This window comes from Lolium rigidum, chromosome 2 (assembly GCF_022539505.1).
Source record: "Lolium rigidum isolate FL_2022 chromosome 2, APGP_CSIRO_Lrig_0.1, whole genome shotgun sequence".
Classification (NCBI taxonomy): Eukaryota; Viridiplantae; Streptophyta; class Magnoliopsida; order Poales; family Poaceae; genus Lolium; species Lolium rigidum.
Genome location: NC_061509.1, coordinates 93,761,583 through 93,785,301, shown reverse-complemented (window position 1 = coordinate 93,785,301; position 23,719 = coordinate 93,761,583). Strand labels below are relative to the sequence as shown.

General features: G+C 43.5%; 2 protein-coding genes across 2 annotated transcripts; both read right to left on the bottom strand.

The window, feature by feature from the left end:
• Positions 1-1,138: 1,138 nt before the first annotated feature.
• On the bottom strand, positions 1,139-8,425 carry LOC124692090 (probable LRR receptor-like serine/threonine-protein kinase At5g45780). The gene is made up of 11 exons (XM_047225389.1): positions 8,287-8,425; positions 8,066-8,198; positions 7,875-7,946; positions 5,972-6,115; positions 3,686-3,757; positions 3,531-3,590; positions 3,283-3,356; positions 3,059-3,208; positions 2,650-2,985; positions 2,098-2,489; positions 1,139-1,765 (listed from the first exon to the last, which is right to left on the bottom strand). Exons 1-11 carry the CDS (start codon positions 8,423-8,425, stop codon positions 1,448-1,450), a joined length of 1,890 nt encoding a protein of 629 aa, XP_047081345.1. The 3' UTR covers positions 1,139-1,447.
• Positions 8,426-11,535: 3,110 nt separating this feature from the next.
• Positions 11,536-15,741, bottom strand: LOC124692089 (shaggy-related protein kinase GSK4). Its single transcript, XM_047225388.1, has 12 exons — positions 15,631-15,741; positions 14,808-14,897; positions 14,656-14,715; positions 14,301-14,573; positions 14,143-14,217; positions 13,998-14,054; positions 13,398-13,538; positions 13,247-13,297; positions 13,059-13,154; positions 12,894-12,977; positions 12,208-12,309; positions 11,536-12,048 (listed from the first exon to the last, which is right to left on the bottom strand). The coding sequence occupies exons 1-12, from the start codon at positions 15,739-15,741 to the stop codon at positions 11,953-11,955; spliced, it is 1,236 nt and encodes a 411-aa protein (XP_047081344.1). The 3' UTR covers positions 11,536-11,952.
• Between the last annotated feature and the right edge of the window lie 7,978 nt (positions 15,742-23,719).

Genomic DNA, 23,719 nt, shown 5'->3' with positions numbered 1-23,719 from the left:
AAAAATCACACGTCCATCTCCGCGTGCTACGCGCACACAAAGTCGTTTCATGAAAAATTGACTTGTCATGTGGCATGTATAAAAAAGACAAATTTCAATGCTAAAAATAAGGCTTTTTAGAAGATAATTTTTCTACTTTTTACATAGACCACACAGAATATTGGTTCCGCACGAAACTTGACAAACGCATGTACATGTAGAATTTTTTTTTTAACATTTTAAAATATAATTTTTTGATAGAAATATGCACCCAGGAGCCGAATTGAACTTCCGAATATTCTTATGTTATGTTTTACCACGTCCTAACTCTAGCGAGATGTTGGACAAGTTATTTTAGCTGGCACGCAATGCACAAATGTTGTTCAGGAGAGCTGTTGCCTCCAATCCACGCATTTCAGCTGGAAGTTCTTTCACGCAGTGCGCAAAAGTTGTTCAGGGGAGCTGCTGCCTCCAGTCCACCTATTTCAATTGGAAGTTCTTCCCACGCAACGCGCAAATGTTGCTCAGGAGAGCTGCTGCCTCCAGTCCAAAACAGGATCATCAGTTAGCGACATCTTTTGACAGTCAATCAGTTAGCGACATTTGGGATCCACATGAGGTAGCCAGTTCTGGGTCACGATTACGTGATGTTGCCCTATTAATTGCTTAGGGCTCCTTTGATTCATAGGATTGACATAGGAATTATGTAGGATTTGAATCCTATGGAAAAGTTTCCTATACAAGCCATTTGATTCATAGGAACACATCCTATAGGAATTATTTCTATAGGAATCTTGTAGTGCAAATCCTATAGGAAAATAGCATTAGCTCATACCTCATGGAAAAATTCCTTTGCTACAATCAAAGACACACCATATTCCTATAGGATTCAACTTGGCATGACATTCCAATCCTACACCTTTCCTATTCCTACACTCTTCATATTCCTACGAATCAAAGGAGCCCTTAATAGGGACGCAGCATACTCTTTCGATGTTGACATATTGATTGCTTAATAGGGACAGAGTACTCTTTTCAAATAACTAACCAGTTCCTTTTGCACATAGAGCTAAACTGTAAGTAAGTTCCCAAAAAACTTGTAAGCAAGTTGGACTGAAATAAACTACTATATCAATTGTTTTGCACAGAAGCTGCAGAATGCAAACTTGCTACGCTAAATTAGTGCAGAAATAAGACCGTCCCTTTCATCAATGTTTCAAACAACGTATAAAACACAAGCACAGAAAAACTAATGTCCAGCTTCAGGATGGCAAAAACCGAAGCTAGTGGTGACATACAGGCGCACTGGAAACTGCATCCAGTATGATTGTCCTAGTTCTAAGTTGAAAACGTTTTGTCAGACGCAACCTGAGGAAACTCCTCCCAAGTTGGCTCATCCAGCCTATACATGTTTTGTACAGTTGTCATTGCTTCACTCTATCTTCCCTCATAAAACCAGCACTTGTCATCATCTGGGTCCAGATAGCTCAATTGGCTCTATTATGAAGGAGGACGAGTCGTGCGGATCCTCATGTCTCACGGAGAAACTGCAAGAGCCTCCATAATGCAGCGTTTCTCTATTCAAGTCTACTCCATTCTCTGCTAGCGTGACATGAGACTCAAGGGCCTGGAGAACCTCTGACATCTTGGGCCGCAGAATAGGATTCGTCAGCGTGCATTGGAGAATCACATCGACTGAACACTCTAGCTCGGCTATGTCGAACGAATCTTTGAGATCCCTGTCGACTAGTTTATCCAGTTTCTTTTCCTCCTTGAGTTCTCTAACCTGCATCAGGATTTAAATTTTAACATTAGATGGTAAACAGAGTATACCACGAACATTTGGTAGGAGCACTGCCTTGCATTATAATGAACTAACTTGTTGTTGGCATGGTCAGACTTTGGCACTACAAAAGTCTGATGCTTAATTGATTGTGCCAAGAAATCAGTTAAATTATGTTATCATCAACTACAACCATATATATGCATAAAAGTTATTTGTAGATCTTGCCTATAAGATTAGCTACTTCTGCCAGTATCTAGTCTTTGTTGTTTGATTTCACTCCAGGTTTAGAGTTAGTTAATCATAGTATGTAAAGACTGAGCCAAAGAAGTTACCCAATCTAGAATCATCCCCTTCTGGGACTGACCATGTCCGTTGCTCAAGGTTTTAGGTCCAGTAATCAGTTCCAATAGTAGAATACCAAACCCATAAACGTCAGTCTTTTCTGAAGACTGTCCTGTTGAGAGATACTCTGGAGCAATATGACCAATAGTGCCCCGAACTGCAGTAGTAACATGTGAATCTTGTCGGTCAAGTAGTTTTGCCAATCCAAAATCCCCAACCACAGCTTCAAAACTTTCATCAAGCAATATGTTTGCTGCTTTGACGTCCCTGTGAATGATCTTAGGATTACATTGTTCGTGAAGATATAGTAGTCCCCTAGCGGCCCCAATGGCAATACGCATACGTTTGCTCCAATCAAGAGAAGGTTTTCCATGGTGATACTCTGCAAAAGAAAATCAAGTTTACATTAGAAAGAGAACGAAAAAAGAAAAATAAAGCCAGCAAAAATCAGAGCACCGACGGCAATTCTCGATAAGGAAAACATAGACTACTAACTATAGCTAGACATCACGAACATCGAAATTTATGGACAAATGAAGTACCTCTCAGGCGGTCAGCAACACTGCCATTTGGCATATATGGATATACAAGCAACCTTTCTTTTGAGGTCATGCAAAACCCATACAAGCGCAAAAGGTTCCTGTGCACAGCTAGGCCAATCAACTCAACTTCTGTCTGGAATTGAACTTCACCAGTAACATCAGGATCTTTTAACCTCTTGACTGCCACTAAAGTTCCGCTTCTAAGACAGCCTTTATAAACAACACCAAAACCGCCTTGGCCTAGTATATTCTTTGAATTAAAATTGTCTGTTGCGCTTTGCAGGTCATGAAACGAAAAATGCTTCAGATGACCCAGTTCCATTTCAAGATCTTGATCTATAATTAAACAAAAAGATGTTCATCAAATCATATGTTTCGGTAGTAAGGATATAGATGATAAGATAATTACCAGCAGAAGCAAAAGGCAAGCGCCATCTGCAATAGCTTAGCCAGCATACAAAGAATACGACAAAGATTATGGCAAAGGTGACACTTAAAGAAATAGCCAGTGCTAATTGATGATGGTTCTTCGCTTTACTTGGCGGTTTAGACACTGTATCTGTAGTAAAAGGTAAGTTAGTTCCAAAAAATACACTTGTAGTGAGAACAGATAATGTCAGGCAAAATAGTTACCGTTGGTTCCTCCTTTAAGATCATTGCAGCCATGCAGAATTGACGAATTACAAAGGAACTTGTTTCCCACAAGACTGGAAATGATAGCTAAGTAGCATTCAGTTAAGCATTCAAACAGGAGAGAATGATATGTGTATGACCAGTTTAGCAAATGAAAGATGAAACAAGAATTTAGATGTGCAAATGAAGGAGCGAAATAACAAAAAGGCAAAGCTGAGCTTATTGTACATACTCCCCAACCCACTTACCTATAGTCATGTGCATAGATTTTTGGAACTGGGCCGCTCAAGTTGTTGAATGATACGTCACTGAAATATATTTCCCATGTCAGTTTGAACACCGAGAATTACATTTAAACACACCATTTGTTAGAAAAGAAATAAACATGTAATAAGGGACATACAGGAATGTGAGACCTGGAAGGTGTGCAACATCTATAGGTATTTGTCCAGACAAGCTGTTCTTATCAAGGCGCCTGAAAGATTTGCAAAGCAATAGTCATAACAAAACTAGTCATGAACCCACATGTCTGCTCAGTCTAGCAACTTTACGGACAAAATAGTAAAACATATTTAATAAAATTAATTTCATATAAAATGTGTATGAATATTATAAACAATGGAGCATTGTGTCACCAAGCTTGGATGAGTTTGCTAGCTTGTTAGTTACCCAGTGGATATGGCTTAATTTTACATAGTTTAGCTCGATTCAATTGTACGAACAGACTTAATCAAAAGTTCATTCCTGAGTTATTAACAACACAAGAGTTTTGGTCTTTTGGGTAAGCAAACACACCAAACTTAATCAGAATACGTCCTATTTTATCCGTAACACATGTATGTGAGATCTAACAGATATAATGATGTGTTAGAGAGTGAAGAGGTAAAATAATCCAAATAGATAGATAGTCAGGCACAAAATTTGGAGTAATAGATATGTGAGATCTAACAAATATAATCTCCACTACTTATAAAAGCACGAAGTTGGCAGGAACAATTGATCTCAGCCGTTTATTCCTGCACATCTAATGGTGTATGTCGCTCCAATGACGTTGTAAATTTTCTATCCTTTTCTGTTTTGTACCGCGCCCACTAATTGCGGTTTTTACGCTAGGCAGTTTTTCCAGATTGCAATTTGGCTTCTTACTTTCCAAACGGACGCTCGCCCCGTCTATCTCGCGACACCCCACGCAGCCGAGACGATGAGGAGCATGAGCCCCAGCCAGAGTGCGGGGAGATTCGGCAGGGCCGCCGGCGGCAGCAAACTGCACCACGGTGTGCCGCTACTGCCCTCATGGCGTTGTTGCCGGTCGTGCTGTTTCTCGCAGTCAGGCTGCCCGCAGACCATGTGCGCCAGGCGAGGCTGAGACGGTGCTGGCGGCGACTGCGACGTGACGGCGGCAAGGCGATGATCGTGATCAAGGCCACGCTGAGTGAAGAAGAGGAGGAGGCGGTGGGGGCTATCGCGAGGGGCGGGGAGGCGGAGGCCGCGTCGAGTTGGAGCAGTAGATCTGATCAAGGGCTCCTGCCGGGTGCCTGTTTCTGGCCAGCGCCTCCTACCGCTCCAGCACCTGCCCCTCATCCGCGCGCCAGTAGCAGAGCCGAGGGCCAACGCCTGTTGACGACAGCGACATCAACTTCTTCCCGTGGAGTGTTCGTACTGTAGTATTACTTTAACATCTTGATAGAATGTGAACGGAAGAGGAGCTCCATGAAGCCTGAAATTACAAGATTTGCTCCGGAAAACCTACAACTTAAACAGGACCTTCAAATATTTTATCCGTGATATCCAATCACTTAAACTGTTGCTAATATGTTTCGTAGCCTGATAGCTTGCTACTGTCGAACTTTGTAGGCTGCAGCTATTTGTTGATGAAGAAGAGCAAGAAACAGTCACTTGTTGAACAAGACGAGCCGGGAATGATGCAACAGCATATTATTGCTTTACAACATCAGGTATCCACTTTCATGACATGTCGGAGAAGGTGCACTGGGTTCATTGATGTTTTTGTTTAGTGGACTTTTTCCGCGGTAGGTTCATCCACCAGGTTCGTCTATCAATATTGTTATTTTGACCGCATTCTGCCGAACGATGAGTAGAGTTAAACTGAGAGCCAAGAACGCACACTGTCGATGAAGCTAACATTGTTAAAAAGTTGCAATGCTTTTACATTTCCTTAACTTATCTTGATTTGATAGCCCCAAACACGGTTGATAGTCCACGTTTTATATTAGGATGTTTAGAGAAAATATTTTCCAAATTTTGCAAGTGAGTGCAAATAATATGTGTACATTTTCCCCTAATTTTTACTATAACAAAAACAATTATAAATTACATGGTTAGTCGTGTGTTGCACGTGCACGCTAACGATCATAGTAGAACTCAAAGGAAGTGTATGTTGTGCGATCACCTAGAGATAGCTTAATTGTTTGGTACGTAGTTTGGTTGATGGCGTCTAGACCTGATCAATGTTCTATATGTACTGTAGAATTTATCGAGACAAGATGCACATGAAATTAAATTGATTTACAAAAAAGGACTAAATGATACATTTAAACTATTTTATTATAAAAACGTGCGTTGCACGTACACACTAACTAGTGATGTGTTAGAGAGTGAAGAGGTAAAATAATCCAAATAGATAGATAGTCAGGCACAAAATTTGGAGTAATAGATATGCACAACTCACAGATAATTTAGTTGAGTCAGCTGGCCCAATGAATTCGGGATTCCACCAACAAATTGGTTACCAGAAAGATCAAGAGCTTTCAGCTTCGCTAGCTTCCCTACCTCTGGAGGAATGTCACCTGATATTCTGTTATTCTGTAGTAACCTGAAGGGGCAATTAGGAAAAATGTTCAGCAATAGAGGATTGGTGGTTGATCTAAAACTAAAGCATTGGCAGTTAATTTCATTTTTACCAGCACAGATGGGAGTGAAACAAGATGTACAGGCAGCAGAAAGAATTTGATGTCATGACTGAGAAAAGCACAAGCGACAATCAATAGGATGCGACGCTTAAATCTTAGTCAAAACGCATTGTGTTCATATTGTTTTGGTCAAGTTTGAACGTTCTTCCATCTGGGTATGGCTCAAATGACTTGGTGAATTAAATCCAGATCAAATCTGTGCTCCAGTTCGTCGATTTCAAATATCCATCTATATTATGGTCAAGAGAGTAAAGAATTTTGTCCTAATATATGGCACAGTGAGTGGTTGTAGCTAAGTTGAGCTAACATGATGAAACATGAATGCTCTCCCATTTTAGAAAAAGCTGTAACTAATTACACATACTGCACTAACATATGTATATTATTATGTGCCGCATCAGACATTGATACTGATAGTCTCGACAAAAAAAGATAAACCAAAAAAACATATCCACATCGATATTAATTTTGGTTCCAAAATTCCTTTAGTCAAAAAATATCAATCAGGTAGTAACGTTTAACCAAATGCAGATCCTGTTGAATATTGCAATCAAATAATAAAGATAGTTTATACAAGTTCCACACCAACCCACACTGCAGCACAAGATTAAGATAACACTTCTATTAAGGTGCTCTTCCAAAAGCATCTTAACGAACATAAGTGTAATCGACACTTTACTTTCCAAGTTTCATTTGAGCCATTCCCAAAAAATTGTACCCCCTCCAATCCATATTAACTGTCGCTGATTTCGCACAACTTGTACTAAATCAGCGACACTTATTATGGATCGGAGGGAGTACCAAATTTACCAATCATGAAACAATCATTTTCATGATTGGATGCAAAAACAATCATAATTGTAACATGATTGGCCGTTAATTCGATCTTGTCAAGGTTAATAAAATCAGTAAAACAAAAAGGGGGAACTTTCCAAAATTCTAAATCTTTGCAATGATCTATTACAATGGTGCTTGGAGAAGAATCAGGTGATTACGGTTAACTCTTGAGTTCTGAAGCTGGCAGTTATATAAGGTTCAGGCAACGCAGTATTGCAACAGGTTGAATTCAATACTCAAATATTATGAAGTTAACTTTGGTTAATGAAGCAGCATATTTCATGACGCCCACTATTGCATGAAGACTGTTATTCTCTTCAGGACTCATTCCCAGTCATTGTGCATTTTGGTCTATACCACCCACTGTTTGGCCAAATGAAACCATGTAGCCTACCACCCGGCATCAAGTTTTTCAACATGTAAAAAGCTATGACAAAGACCAAAAAAAAAACTATCTGAATAGCACGGCATGGGTGTAAAATGGGAAGTGCATGTTCAAGAAGATACATAGGTCCTTTTTGTATGTATTTGTAACTATGTACTGATTATAACACTATTTATCAGTATAAAAATGGGACATCTAGCTATGAATAGGAAGTCTAGCTGTACTGTACTGTCAATCATACAAAGTAAGCTTGATTTAGCCGTGTTAAATTCTAAAACAATACAGGACGTCTAGCTATGTAGTACTACGAGACACACAGGCTTGAGCCTTCTCATCTAAAAGCAATTCAGCTCGAGAGCATCAAAATCTGACGGTGTTGCAAAGGCACAGGAAACAAAGGCGTGATCAGAGGCAGGCGAGTTCATTTTCGGAGCCCTTACATTGTCTGCAGGTAGCTGAGGTTCCCGATGCTGGGCGACAGCGCGCCTGACAACCCGTTGTTGGCCATCTGCCTGCACAGCTCCAAAACGAAGGCACAAATTAGCATCGCCGCCACCACCACATATGGATGGAGGCATCCAATCCAACCGACAGCAATAGAACAACAAATCCAGAGAGTTTGAGATCTCACAGGGAGACGACGAAGGCGTCGGGGGAGCAGGTGACCATGGACCAGGTGCACGGGTCGACGGAGTTGATGTCCCACCCTGCCATCACCCCTTTCTCGTCCCGCATCCGGCTCTTCACCGCCATCAGCGCCGCCACTGCACAAGGAGGGGGGCGCACCCGGCAGCGTCAGCACCAAACCCTAACCTCGCACCAGAAAAGCTACTCCGCCCAAACCCCACGCACCTTCGTAGTTGAGCCCCTTGGGCGAGAGCGGCGGGTCCCCGGCCGACACGGACACACCACCGGCGGCGAGGAGCCACGCGGTGACTGCCACCACCAGAACGGAGCCAGCGCCGCCGGCGACGGGTTGTAGCCTCGCCATGGCGCAGAGTGGGGCGATAGTGAGACTGACTTTGCTCGGGCTCGGTGGCCATGGGGCTGGGTGTATAATACTGAGACACTGTTATCGAGCCGCAAAGCGACGCTGTGTGCGTGCGCGGCGGGATTAGATTAGGGTGGCTGGGGGCTTAAAATCTTAATTGCGGCGAGCATCGGGAATCTTAATTAAGAAACTGGGCCTTAACTGCTGGGCCCACGGAGAGGGGAGTGGAGACGGGTGGCTCTCGAGGCTCGGGAATTTGTGCTCACTGTCTGGTTTTCCTCTCGAGTATATTTTCTCTCACTGCGATTTGTGGAGACGGGATGGATGGGTCCGTCCCACCTCGAGATGCAGGTGCGTGGCCAGGGGATTGCCGCTTCCGGTCTGCCAGTTGCTGTCTTCTTCTTCTACTATGTTCAAGCCTGTTTTTTCTTCCATGGTTCTTTGTTTTGTGTGTGGATTGTTTAGCAGGAGAGGGAACACCGGCCGGATTGGGCAAACAATGGATTGCATGGAACATAAGTTTGGATACCCCGGCCATTGTTCCTGCAAATGACTGAGCGTGGTAGGTAAATGTCAAAACAACTTTCAGTTTAATGTTCTTGTTAAATCTTCTAGGCACGTTTGGTTCAAAGAATTTTAAAAATATAGGAATAGGAAAAACTCAGAAACTGTATACCATGATATGTAAAATCCTAGATAAATTTAAAAAAAAAAATACAGGAGTTAGTTGTAGGAGTGATTCACCGCAGGAAAAACGTAGAAAATTTCTATAGACATTGAGACATATATAAATTTTTACAAAAGGTCTAACTTCTTGCTAGAAATCCTATAAGATTGCAGTGTAGGAAAACAATTCATAAGAATTTCGGAGGGTTCAATACTTTGAATCAAAGGGCCTATATGGAAAATATTTCTATAGGTAAGAATCCTACAAAATCTATTTAAAAATCCTTTAAATCAAACAAGCCCCTCAATAACTAGTGAGGAATGGGCATTGTAGTTGCGCTGCCTAACTCGGTGGGGGGCATAGATGGTGCACATGCACTGATGCACCACTATGTGACGAATTTCAAGATGAATTGTGCGCCCTAGACTACACAATTTTGGGATGAAGCTTACACGCCTTTGCACTACAAAACTCCTGGTGTCACACACAAATATGAATGCACATTCTCTATGTAAAAGTGGTTCGTTGCACTAACGGGTAGAATGCATTTACCACTTGGGGTTTATATATGTGCTGTTTGTTTACCCGCTAATGTAGCAAGGAGGGGTAGATGTTGTAAAAAATGAACTAGTGAATAAATCCAACATTCTTTTCCAATGGAATATCCACCTATTTTATCAATGAAATACACCCACAACCCACCACCACAATTGAACCTATTATGTTACCTATGCGAGCACAAGGATTCTATTCTACTCCCTCCATCCGAAAATATGTTGCATATAATTATTTAAAGTTTGATCAAATATATGTGAAAAGGTATAAACATCCACAAATATCAAATTTGTATTATGAGAACCACCCCGAAATATAAGAATTCTACAAAGTTTGACTTTGACCAAAAATTATATGCAACACATTTTGGGAAAGAATGAGTATGATTTGCACATCAACAATATTTGCAGTATTTAGTAGGGAGAAAATGGTAAACAAGTAACGTAATTAATCATGCCCTCGTATTAAGTAGATGTCTGGAACGTCATGTATTCGTGATATGGAGGGAGTAAGTTTGACCTCGTGATAAACCTAACCCCTTGTCTTGCTCCTTAATTGAGATATCTTTTTCCCCTATAACTAGATCGCACGATAACAAGGTTTGGTAAAACCTGATCTAAACACACATTGGGACTACAGCACATGACTAACCCGTAAAGGAAACTTCATGAATCGTATTGAATAGCCTATCGTGTGTATCAACTGGTTCTGAAGCCGGAGGTCTATCCTCATTTCGAAAAAAGAGAGAGAGAATTGAACTCGTAGAATTCTATACAATTGCCCCCAAATTGGTTTCGCGGGAAAAAAATAGTTCGGGTGCCAAATAAATGCATGTTCAGACCGCCAGTGGTCACAATGCTCCTTCCTTCCTCCTTCCGATCTTATGCATGTCGTCGATGCTGCCCCCTAAGGCCAACCGGGCATGACGAGATATCCAAATCACATCGTAGTTATTGGAAGAAAGAAAAAACATTAGTTGTAGTTTATACAGTTCAAACATTTGGACTACTGCCCAACTGGAGGTTTTTGGATTTTCAAACTACCCAGGCAGAAAAGGACAAGTCTCTTGTTGAACGTCCCAAATATTCTGTAGTTCACTTTTGCTACTTGGAAATTTTGAAGAAGATTCCGGACCTGCTGCATTGTACGAGTGCCGTTCCCTACATGATCATGACAGCTTCAGCCTTTAGATTGGTCCTTGGGAGATCTTCCTCTTCACCTGCTAGCTTAGGAACCTGCAGCGCATCTGCTTTAGTTTCAACTTGTTGGTCATGACTATTGACCTTGAATCAGTGTGAAACCAAGAAGCCTTCAAAGCAGCAAGAACGGTGGAGTAACATTTGACACATTTGTTTACAGGCTCCAAATCTTGCTGAGTTCCAATAGTCAAGCCGTCCCAATGAGGTTTAAGTTAGATAATGTCATCCGTTGCGACTGAAATGGTGGCCAAGGCGATGGTCCTCAGTCCTCACTGATGTACTTCCCAACTAGGCAATATTTTCAATATCGCCATCATGATTAAGATAAATAGAGTTAACTGCTCAACCACACTAACAGATACTGTACTAGCATCTATTGCAAGAGGACCACGGCAGCACTGCCGACAAGGCGACAACTGCGGCTATTATTATTCTCTCCATTATAGAGTAGGATTGTTCCGTCGCTCGCCTTACATCAGACGTACCTAATCCATCATCCATGGTCAGCTTATATCCCTGGAAGAAAGATTAGAAATTCAGCACAATCACACTGCAGTGTTCAATGCTCAAGGACACAAATACAGTACTAACAATGAATATTAAGCACATGACTCCAGATTTCATGGCTACTTAAGCCTACATTTTTTAATCGAGGGACGATACAAGGTTTTGAGCAAGACCATCATGACTGAGAGATCCCGTCAGGAACATTTACACAGCTACATTCACGGTTGGAACATGTGAAACACTTACAGGCGCACTACACCATTGAACATGGAGAAGTTACAATACATGGTTTTCCTCTAGTCCCATCAACTGCTTAACAATACACCATCCCAGTTCTCTCCACCCATGCGCACAGTTCTTGGCTAATCCTGAGCTTGCAACCATTGCCTCCACATAAAGGAGCTCAGGCATTAAATGTTACATCAGGGGCTGGCTAGGCAAATACATACCCCCCTCGTACAAACGCAATGGCACCGGCTTGTCTTCGGCTTTCCAATAATGGGTTGTCAGATTCTAAATTTGTGATAATACGCAGGTTGCCCTTTGGCATAGACAAGCCTTGGCAGTGTGCCATGTAAAATAATATCGTACAGCCTTCCCTACTGTCCGGTGGAAGGCGAGAAATTGAACCCACAATGTCGCCTTGCATGCTCTGGTATCAACCTGCCGATGAGGTCTGGTGAAGCATTTGCTAGCTGCAGATGAATAAGCAAACGAAAAAGATTTAGTCCCTTCACCTCTAGAGTAAACAGTTCTGTTAACGACTGAAAATACCCTGGTTGAGTGCCTAGAATAGCTTTCCAGGAAGGATAAGAATAGGAGTAACAAGCTATATCTAGCTTTAAATAACTTACTTCCTGTTTGAAGTTGAAGAGTGGAGGGAATGGGCGACCATTTGGCAACTTTGCATGGGGCTCCCGTAATTCATCAAAGAATGGATGTGTACATGCTTCGAGCTGCAATAACAATCAAGTCAGCAATGAACTCAACATAGAGGGGGCAGTTGAACAATGACCATACACTAACATTTTCAAGAGCAGGGGACACTAAAAATGAAGGAAGCTAAGAATACAAACACGTAAGTGAAAGCAGTATATTTCTTAAGGCAACAACTGACAGACAGTTGTTTAATTTCTTTTCTTTTGTCGACCAACCATGTCCATACCATTCAAAGAGAAGCTCATATAGTTATTACTCTTTTACGTGATGTAGGGCCAAATATACCTTCCCTTTGTGAGGATATAAGGTGAAACAGTATATGCCCTTAAGTAAATATCAGAGCAAAAATCATAATGGTGTTATCTAATCCAAATGCAATCATCAGTGCCTGCTTTATGCAATACTAGAACATGTGTGGTTGAATAAAATAATAACAGAACATGCTGCCATGCTGGCTAACAAAAACAGAAAGCAACACACAGAACATGACTGGTCAAGTTGAGAGAAATAATCAATGCCATTATTAAACTGGACAATCATTGATGGGTAGTTGGCTTCTTTAGTTGACTTGAACAAGTCAAACTGGAGATGAGAAACTCACAGCAGTGCATCGTAGATTGGGTGAATACTGAAGAAGACGTGATGCTAAGTCTATTGCTTCTGGTGGCATTCGTTTGTGGAAAATCTGCAGGAAGATGATACAAGTTAGTTGTGATCTGTCATAACATAAATTAGTGAAGTATTGTGGTAAATAAATAAAACATACCTTGTGCCACGGATGAGCTTTTATCTGAGGAAATCTAAATTCAGTGTAGTTGGGATTCATACAGCGGATTTCCTCACGTGTTGGAGTACCAAGAACCTGGAAGCAAAACAATCAGTTCAAGAAGATACAACAGCAATAAGAATATTTCTTCGTAATAAAAGAATTGCAGAATAAATTAAATAAAGTACCTTAATTATCTCAACAAGTTGGTCCACTGCACTTTCACCAGGAAATAGAGGCTGATAAATTGGATAAAATAGGTTTAGTTATAAGTTTGCTAGTCAAGTGGATATATAACCAGAAAGTGCAGAAAGGAAATCCAACAAAACAGAAGCTAACCTGGCCAAGAAGCAACTCAGCAAGAACACATCCAGCTGACCATATATCAATTGATGTTGTATACTCTGTTGCCCCAAATATCAGCTCAGGAGCACGGTAATAACGTGAGCATATGTATGATATGTTCGCTTCTCCTTTAACCTGAGATGGGCAGGTGAAGAAATTAGAATTTGCATTACAGGTCCCAAAAAAATCCAGAGCATAACACCCTTTTTCCTAAAAAAAACTTAATTAAAACTGGTAAATCTACAAAATCTGGAAATGAACAGTGTACAATGTTAAAAATCCCCTAAAAATGCTACTCACTCCGATCCATAGTGTCAGTGGTTTTAGTTCATTTTAGTTAAAATTGAACTAAAACCACGACACTTATTATGGACCGGAGGAAGTAATAATTTGCAAGTGATCCTTTGCACCACAGAAAAAGAAAGAAAAAAAAAGCACCGCAGCAATATGAGCATTATCATGAAATGCATCATAACAATCAAAACCATACAAATAATTATCAACCTGTCAAATTACATAATCTTGCAATCCATACAGAACCACTCTAATGTACACTAAAAATGCTACATGGTCAACCAGTATATGTTCACTTACCAACATTTTGGCGCTCCCAAAATCACATATTTTGACCGTGTGAGTCAGGGGATCCACCTATCAACACCAATAATGTGAGAGTCAGGACATACCCAGAAAATGCAAACCAAGAGTGATTAAAAAAAGTCAAGCATAGAAAGCATACCAAAAGATTCTGAGGCTTGATATCCCTGTGGCAAACTCCAGGCACGCTGTGAATGTAAGCTAAACCCCGAAATATCTGCACGAGAAGACCAAGATATCAATACCACAACATGACACTATGACAACTCTATCCGAAAGCAAGTATTCCCAACTTCTTACCTGGTACACGTACAGCTTGACATATATAAGTGGCATCCTCTGGTTCATATTGCTATAATGCTTCAGAACGCGATACAATGACTCGGGAACAAACTCCATAACCAGGTTGAGGAAAAGTTCATCTCTGCTTGTGGTAGAGAAGAAGCAGTGCTTCAGACATACAACATTGCAATGTTCCATTGATCGCATTATCTGCAGCTCCCTGTTCTTGTAACGCTTGTCCTGCAAAACTTTCTTGATGGCAACAGTCTCACCTGTCTCCAGACATTTTGCCTGAACACATACACAGAACACAGCTCCAAAATAAGAGGCAGTATTAACATAGGAAATTTACAGTGAAGCAACTTGACTGTACCTGGAAGACAATTCCAAAAGATCCAGTTCCGACAACACGCTCTGCCATGTAGCTAATAGTCTAAGAAGCACAAAATGGTAATCGAAGTTAGAAAAGTGATCACATAACCCAACAATGCGTTGCGGGTAGCTTGTGTGTCTCTGCAAAATTACCCGTTTAGGCTCTCCATTCTTCCCTCCAATGGTTGTGGAGATAATGTGACCAGTGACTGGATCGCTCCCTTGGATAATAGAAGCACCATGCTGTAATGTAGACAATTCATAAGGCAAGTTAGCACAATGACAAAGCAAGCAAACACGCCAAAACAAACATGAACCAAAACTCTGATGAATCAAATGTCCAAAATAGCTGCAACGTGATAGAGGTGCTAAGTAGAAGGGCAATACTACTATGGCTAACCCTTATAATTCATAAAACAGACTTGCTCGCTGCAATTCAGCCTTATCCATACAAGCAAGTCACAGCTCCAACTAAGACTACAAGATGACTATACTCATCATGCTAACAACAACCTATTCAACGACCACGCAGAGCTGTAAATACCTGATTTAATCGCCCCCATGTAGTAGAACACATCTAATCCCTAACAATTACCTAGTACATTAGAGTAGTAATAGAAGAGAGGCGACTCCTTGAGCCAAGTAACTTGGGCAGCAGGAGACGGGACACTTGCATAGCGCACACGCAAAGACCAGGCCAAAGCAAAGCAGCGCATTCCCTCCCAGCCAAGCAAAGGTACGCTCCGCTGTCCGCGCCGCCCCTAGTCAGGCGCCAATCCACTCCCAAACTGGGAGCGGAAGAGCGGAAGCATGGGGGAAATCCCGCAGATCTACGAGCGGATCAAACGCGGCGGAACTACCAAACTAGAAACAGACGGCAGAAGCAGCAGGGGGCAGATCTGGGGTTTCGGAACGCTCCGGCTGGCCGCGGGGACACCCCGGGATCCGGCCGGGGACAGACGGTTCGCGCGCTCACCTTCTCGGCCACGGGAGCCGCGGCGGCGGCGGCGGCGTGCGGCTCGTCGACCTGCATGAGGTCGGCCGCGGCGCCGCCGGCGGGGTGGGCCCCGCCCGGCAGCGTCGCCATGTGGGGTGGGGGGCGGAGGGGACGCCGGAATGGAGCTCCTCTCTGCTTGCTTCTGCTCTGGCGTTCTCTCTCTGCCTTCTTCTGCTTGTGCTCTCTCTCTCTCTTCTCGGTCTGGGGGCTAGGGAAGGGAACCGTGAGTCAGCCTCCTTGCTTTTTTTCCGCTTCAGTTTATTCCCACCCACTACGGCGTGGCGTTGGTTTTTATTCGGGCAGGGACGCCGTGGCTTCGCAAATTGCCGGCGGGCCGTGCCGTCAGCCTGTCCACGCGGGATTCTTACAGCTGGCTCCCTTGAAGGGGTCTGTTTTCTGATTTGGAACAAATCTCGGCGTCATTCTGTGAATATGGCGACTGGGCGGACATGGTCAACCTGTCAGTCTGGCACTCGGACGTTGGGGATGGAATCTGCGTTTTTTTTTCCTTTTTCGTATGGAACATGCTCCCTTTCCTGAAATGTAAGCGTATAAACTCATTTTCTTGAAATGTAAGCGTATATAAAGTGAAAAGTCAAAACTGATTCTGGGTGCATATGCACCCGGTTTGTACAAAAAAAAAACATTCCAAAACGTCAAAAAAAAATAGTACTTTTTTTATACAAGAAAATGTCGATTTTTTGCTTAAACAAATTTGTGAGCACGTAGCATGTTAAGATATACACGAGACATTTTTTGTATTTATTTGACATTTTTAAATATGTTCAAAATGCATTTCAAATAAGGGTACATATGCACCCTGGTGCAGAAACACTCTGTCATATAAAGCTATTTTCCAAATTGGTCCCGTGTGAAATCAAAATAGAGGACTAGAGGAGGTGAGAAAGGCCCTAGAAGGAATTGGAGATATCGAAGCTCCGGGGCCAGATGGGTTGCACGTTGAGTGATAGCTCCAAATTTTAACACTTTCTACTGAGGTTTTTAAGTATATAATTGCTCATATTGTAACTCATTTCATGTTCTATCTAGCTACAGCTATACCTATTTTGTGTACTTACGAGTTCTTGTTCACTTTCGTACGAGCTTTGCATATTTACTAGTTTTAGTAGGATTTTATTACTTTTCCCTTGTCTTTGGCATGTGTGTAGGTGTTATGGATAATCATGGATAAAGGAAGGCAAAAGGAAAGAGGATACAATATGGGAGAGTTACAAGCACCAGAGTTAGCCATATGAGGTGTGGGAAAAGTGATATTTTTCTAACACCTTATATTTAAGATCTAAGGCCATGCTTTTGTATCTCTTGTCCATACGAGTCCAACGAGTTGAAGAACATCTCAATCGAAGTTCATATGAAGAAATGCTCAAAATACGAAATCATACAGAGCCAATAGGCACAGCTTCTAGGCAATGGGAAAGCCCTTTCTAAATGTGTTTCTTCACCGAATTTGATCTCGTTTGTTTCCATACCTTCCTTGACCTAAGGAACGTATTGGATATTACTGGGGACCCTACAAGGCCTATAACAAAAGGGGAGGATCCAAGGGAGAGACACACATCCATACACGCCATTCACTACAAGAAAAGTTCTTATCTACAACGTCAATTTTTTGTCGGCTAAGGGGTGATTTTCGTCGCTAATGAATCTAAGCCGACGATATGGATTACGTGGTGCATATCGCGTCACCTAAGGATGCACCACAGATTTTTTGATTCGTCGCGTTTGGGTGCCCTTTGGCCACGAAAAATCAGACCGTGGCAAAAGATTTTGGGGAGGCAGTGACTGCTGACGTCATACTAACTGACACGTGGCAGACGTTGTTAACTATTCAATAACGTCTTTAACCAGCTGAAAGCCTCTGGTAGATGGTAGGCCCACACAAGATCTACCACGCCTTAAGCAGGCCGGCCCATTCTGTTTGCGGCCGGGCCAGCTGACAAGGGATTAACTTGTCAATGCCTATGGATTGTAGGCTAGGGTTTAGTTAGAAGTAGAGGGCAAGTAGATCTCGAAGGTTTCAGCCGAAAAGTACTCGACGATTATGAAAACTAAGGTTTGCGTACAATGATTCGATGATCTTTCGTCCCTCGACTCCCCCTTTATATAAGAGGTGGAGCCGAGGGTTTCGTTTTGTACAAGTTACGTAGTCCGGACGGTTTCTAACTCATCCCGCCAGATTTACAAACAACACTTCCTATTACAATTCTACTTTCCTTAATATATCTTGAGCTCTCGAACCTTCTTATTCTTCGGGTAGTGGGCCTTCGTTAAACCCCGGATACTATCTTTGGCAGGCCCATTTGGGATGCCTATGTCGATAGCCCCCGAGATTTTGCTTGAATCGTAGAATCGGGGAAAATCTCCACTCGCTTATTCTTATTCAACAACTTAAACTTTTCTATATTTCTTTATATAAATTTCTATATTGTACAGTGGATATTGGTAGTTGGGGCTAGTTCATCCGACGGATCAGTGTACTAGTTAACCGCTCTAGTGGCAATCCGCAAAAACCTACTTCAAGATCACGTCCCCGGACATGATCTCGGGATACTCGGTGCAAACTTCGACGAGTGCCGCTTAAGGTCTTACCATTCTGTCGAGTCCCGATCAAATTTATCGAGTACCTAACGCGTCCGTTAGGATTTTTCTTCGTATCCGTTGATACGGATAAAAGTAGCAGAGCGCAGTCTTCGGCGATGCCACGCCAGCAGAATGGATCTGGGGTCTTACCTTCGCAAATTTGCGGCATTCAGAAATTGATCGCAACTTTGGCGTTCTGAGAATATATTGTCGAGTGCTTTTCCTGCTGTTGGAATGGCACATTTTATCGAGTCAAATATGACTTATATTAATCTCCCGATGGGAGTATATGTAGAGTTAATTATAACTCGAAATATACTCTCTTGCTTTTCCATCTTTCTTTCTTTTTCTTTTTATATTTCATCGGGCACGCGAACAGCGTTCCCGATGGGAGTAGCCCCCGAGGCTACAGCCAAGAACTTGTGCTTGGTTGTAGGCTCAACATTTTAGTCCACCTTGTCACTATATTGCCATTATCTCCCGATATTCTGTCTCTTCTCTTTTTTTTTTTTATCGGGTGCGCGAACAGCGCTCCCGATGGGAGTAGCCCCCGAGGCTACAACCAAGAACTTGTGCTTGGTTGTAGGCTCCCACAATTTCTATATTTTCCATAGTCGAAACTTTACTTTTATCGAAGTAGCCCCCGAGCATTTGGGCAAAAACTTGTTTCTGACCAAAGGCTCCCGAAGTATGCAAAGAACTTATCTTGTCGCCATTCTCCTTTTATTTTTCTTGTCGACATATTTTCCCTTGTCAAATTCTCTTCAGCTCTATTAATGGTCGAGATTTTCCTGCCTTGTGGGTCCATCGTTCCCACCACGTTGACACGTCGTGCAAGTGGGGGACACACGTCCTCCGCTTTTCCTGGCGCACGTTCAGTAACGCCTGTTCCATTCTATCTTCGTAAAAATACCTTTTTACCCTCATATCTACTGGATCTCTGTTCACCACACGATTTCTTCATCCGACGGTTCCTTACTTCTCCCGAAGCCTATATAAACCTTTCTTCAACCTCCGTCCACTCCTTCGCTTGCGCCGCACATCTGCTCCCATCTGCAAAAACTCCTCTGCGCCCAACTCTTTCCCGATCTTCCGCACGCACGAACACTACTTTTCCAAAGGCTTCGTTGATGCCACCGCGTACGCGACTCACCCGCCACAAAGCACTCCGGAATCCAAGATGGCCGCCGAGGATCTTGAGTGGGAGAGATCCAAAATCTCCAACCAAGATGTCAATATGTCGAAGAGGCTCGGCCCGATGAAGAAGGAAGACGCCATCCGCTTCCCGCCGAAGAAAGCTACCCCAAGCCTCCAATGGAGTACCGGGTTAGTTTCGTTGATCATCTCATCCGCGGCCTCTCTACCCCAATCCATGATTTCCTCCGCGGTCTTCTCTTTGTTTATGGGATTCACTGCACCAGCTGACCCCCAATTCCATCCTTCACATTTCTATTTTTATCACGCTTTGCGAATGCTTTCTTGGAGTCGCTCCTAATTGGGCTCTTTGGAAGCGCATTTTCCGCCTTCGCCGCAATGGCGCTCACAACGCCACCTATAACATAGGTGGTGTAGTTATCTCGTGTCCGAACCGATGTCGATTATTTCGACGTCAAATTTCCTGACTCTGTCCAAGGATGGCGCAAAAGGTGGCTCTATATACACGAAGAAAGCGCCAATTCCATGGAACACAACATAGTTCCTTTCGACGGAAACGCAAAAATCCAACGCCGCTACTCCTGGGACGCCGAAGCTTGGTTTGACCGGTCAACTATATAACTGGTCTGGTCCATTAGGTACACGGATCAGGCCTAATGTGTTGGTTTGACCGATCAAAGACTAAATGGGCCGACCATTTCAGTTCGTGGACCGCCCAGCGGAGTTTGTTTAACCGGTCAAACATCTAGATGGACCAGCCCACTAAGCACGTTGTTAACTGAAAAATTTGGACGATCCAGTTAGTTAATGGGCCGATCCAGCCTAATCTTCTTGTCTAGTCAACACGTTGAATGAGCCGGCCCGTTTAGTAGATGAGCCAGCCTATAAATTTTTGAATGTACACATGTTTCGTTAGGTCGGCCTAGTTGTGGTTATTGGAAGGTATAGTAAGTTCGTGGGTTGAGATCCATATCTAAAGGCCCAGTTATGTACACATTTAGATATTATTTAGTGGGCTTACCACCAAACTTGTAATGTACTAGGCTAGTCCATCTGCGATTTGCTATGTGAACATGCCAACCTGTAAGATGATTTTAGATTTTGCGGGCCGACCCATTTGTGATTTCTCTTAGAGCATCTCTAGTAGTGCCCGTAAAAGTGCGAACCGAAAACGTGGAGTTCAGTCTCCCGAATTTTACGGTTTCGTCAATTTTAGTCGATACTTAGAATATAAACCGAAAAGACGAACTGAAAAAAGAAAATCAAACGTCACGTGAGATTTTTGGCTATGAACAGGCGAAATGGAACGAATTCGGTGCTCTGATCGAGCTACATTCATACATAATTTACATATTATAGCCAAAATAAACAACTAATCCTACGCCGTATAGGCAGAGCATCAAGCAAGCACAACAGCAGTAGCAGCATACGCCTAAGAGGATCCAGTAAGGAGAGCTCGGATAGATGGAGCAAATGATTTAGAGAGAGGTAGAAGAGGGTGCAGAGTTACCTGGCGATGTCCATGGTGGTGTCCATGGTGGCACGGTGGCACAGGCCAGCCACGGCGGCGCCAAACCGCGGCCAGGCCGGTGCCAATCCACGCACCACCAGCAAAGGAGGCGACGAACACACGGGCGTGTTCAGGAGGTGCAGATCGACGGAGTTCGTCAATGAACTCGTCGGCGTCTGTCACGGGTGAGCACGCGCACGTTCAGTAGAGGAGGGGAAGATCAGATCAACGCGGATGGAAGTGAGCGCCGTCGCGCGCTGCGTCGAATGCGCTCAACGGCGAGCCCTAGGACCGCCGGAGACGGCCGGAGTATGTCGGCGACCGTGGCGGCGACGCCATCGCCACGGCAATCGTCAAGGGTGAGGGTTAGGGTTGTGAGAGAGAGAGAGAGAGAGGGAGGGAGGGAGAGAGAGAGAGAGAGAGAGAGAGAGAGAGAGAGAGAGAGAGAGAGAGAGAGAGAGAGAGGAGCGAGTGGAGTGGCCGACTCGGCCGGATCCCACCGAACTGGTTTGTTTCGGCCCAAATGGGCTGACCAAGTGAGCTGGCCAAATGGGTTAGGGGTATTTTAGTCTTTCACATTTTGAATTAACACTTGGACTTTTGAAAGAACATTTCCCGCCCTTTTGGGTTTTGTGTGTTTGATTTCAACAACAGGTACATATTTATGTGTGTTGATGTAGACAGGTATATGGTTTCATTATACATACATGGCTGGTGGAATGACCTGACAAAACTGGAGCCATTGTTGTCTTTTTGCTCCAGGCGGAAGTTCCGGCCCCTGCCGGCGGAAGTTCCACCCAGATACCCCTGGTAGAAGCATCTTCGTGGCTCTCACGTAGAGGCTCGGTGGAAGTAGGCCGGAAGTTCGTATGTTGGTTTGGACACAGATTGTTACTGTATGGTTTGGACACAGATTGTTACAGTATGGTTTTCTCGCGATTTCGGAAGTAAGGCCGGAACTTGGCCAGAACTTCCGATCACTGGAAGTTCTGCCCTTGTTCCGCCTGCTCTCATTCCTACAGTTTCTCAGATGGAAAGGGATCCAGCCGGAACTTCCGGCCCTGCGGTCGGAACTTCTGGTGTTACACAAAAACGTCCACAACGGTCAGATCTAAAGCACCTACTCATATAAATAGCCTTCTTCTCCGTTGGGACAAGTTGCTCAATTATTGCAAAAGTTCGTCCACCATTAGAGCCACTTCAAGAATCACAAGATCTCCTCCTCCAACCATCCAAAGCTCTTGATCTTTGGAGATCTGGAGGAGAAGACCCCGATCTACATCCTCACCGAAGCGATTCACATTTCTCCCTCATATGCTTGAGGGCCCCCTTGCTAGAGTTCCTCTTTGGAATCCCTAGTTGTTTGTTGTTGATGTGTTCTTGTTGATTGTTGTGTTGTTACAGATTTGGGAGCCTCCAATTTGGTTGTGGATGTGTGCCCCAAGAACCTTGTAAAGGCCCGGTTTCCGCCTCGAGGAAATCCCTTAGTGGAAGTGAGCTAGGCCTTCGTGGCGGTGCTCACAGGAGACCTGAGTGAAGCCTTCGTGGCGTTGGTCTGGCTTTCGTAGCGACCACATGATACGTCTCAAACGTATCTATAATTTCTTATGTTCCATGCTACTTTTATGATGATACTCACATGTTTTATACACATTATATGTCATTATTATGCATTTTCCGGCACTAACCTATTGACGAGATGCCGAAGAGCCAGTTGTTGTTTTCTGCTGTTTTTGGTTTCAGAAATCCTACAAAGGAAATATTCTCGGAATTGGACGAAATCAACGCCCAGGGGCCTATTTTTCCACGAAGCTTCCAGAAGACCGGAGGACTTACGAAGTGGGGCCACGGGGCGCCGCCACACTAGGGCGGCGCGGCCTAGAGGGGGCCCGCGCGGCCCTAGCGTGTGGGGCCCCCGTGACTCCTCCGACTCCGCCCTTCCGCCTACTTAAATCCTTCGCCGCGAATACCCCAGTACCGAGAGCCACGATACGGAAAACCTTCCAGAGACGCCGCCGCCGCCAATCCCATCTCGGGGGATTCAGGAGATCGCCTCCGACACCCTGCCGGAGAGGGGAATCATCTCCCGGAGGGCTCTTCATCGCCATGATCGCCTCCGGATCGATGTGTGAGTAGTTCACCCCTGGACTATGGGTCCATAGCAGTAGCTAGATGGTTGTCTTCTCCTCATTGTGCTATCATGTTAGATCTTGTGAGCTGCCCATCATGATCAAGATCATCTATCTGTAATCCTACATGTTGTGTTTGTTGGGATCCGATGAATATTGAATACTATGTCAAGTTGATTATCAATCTATCATATATGTTGTTTATGTTCTTGCATGCTCTCCGTTGCTAGTAGAGGCTCGGCCAAGTTGATACTTGTGACTCCAAGAGGGAGTATTTATGCTCGATAGTGGGTTCATGCCTCCATTGAATCCGGGACGATGTGACGGAAAGTTCTAAGGTTGTGGATGTGCTCGTTGCCACTAGGGATAAAACATCGATGCTTTGTCTAAGGATATTTGTGTTGATTACATTACGCACCATACTTAATGCAATTGTCTCGTTGTTTGCAACTTAATACCGGAAGGGGTTCGGATGATAACCTCGAAGGTGGACTTTTAGGCATAGATGCATGCTTGGATAGCGGTCTATGTACTTTGTCGTAATGCCCTGATTAAATCTCATAGTACTCATCATGATATATGTATGTGCATTGTTATGCCTTCTTTATTTGTCAATTGCCCAACTGTAATTTGTTCACCCAACATGCGTTTATCTTATAGAAGAGACACCACT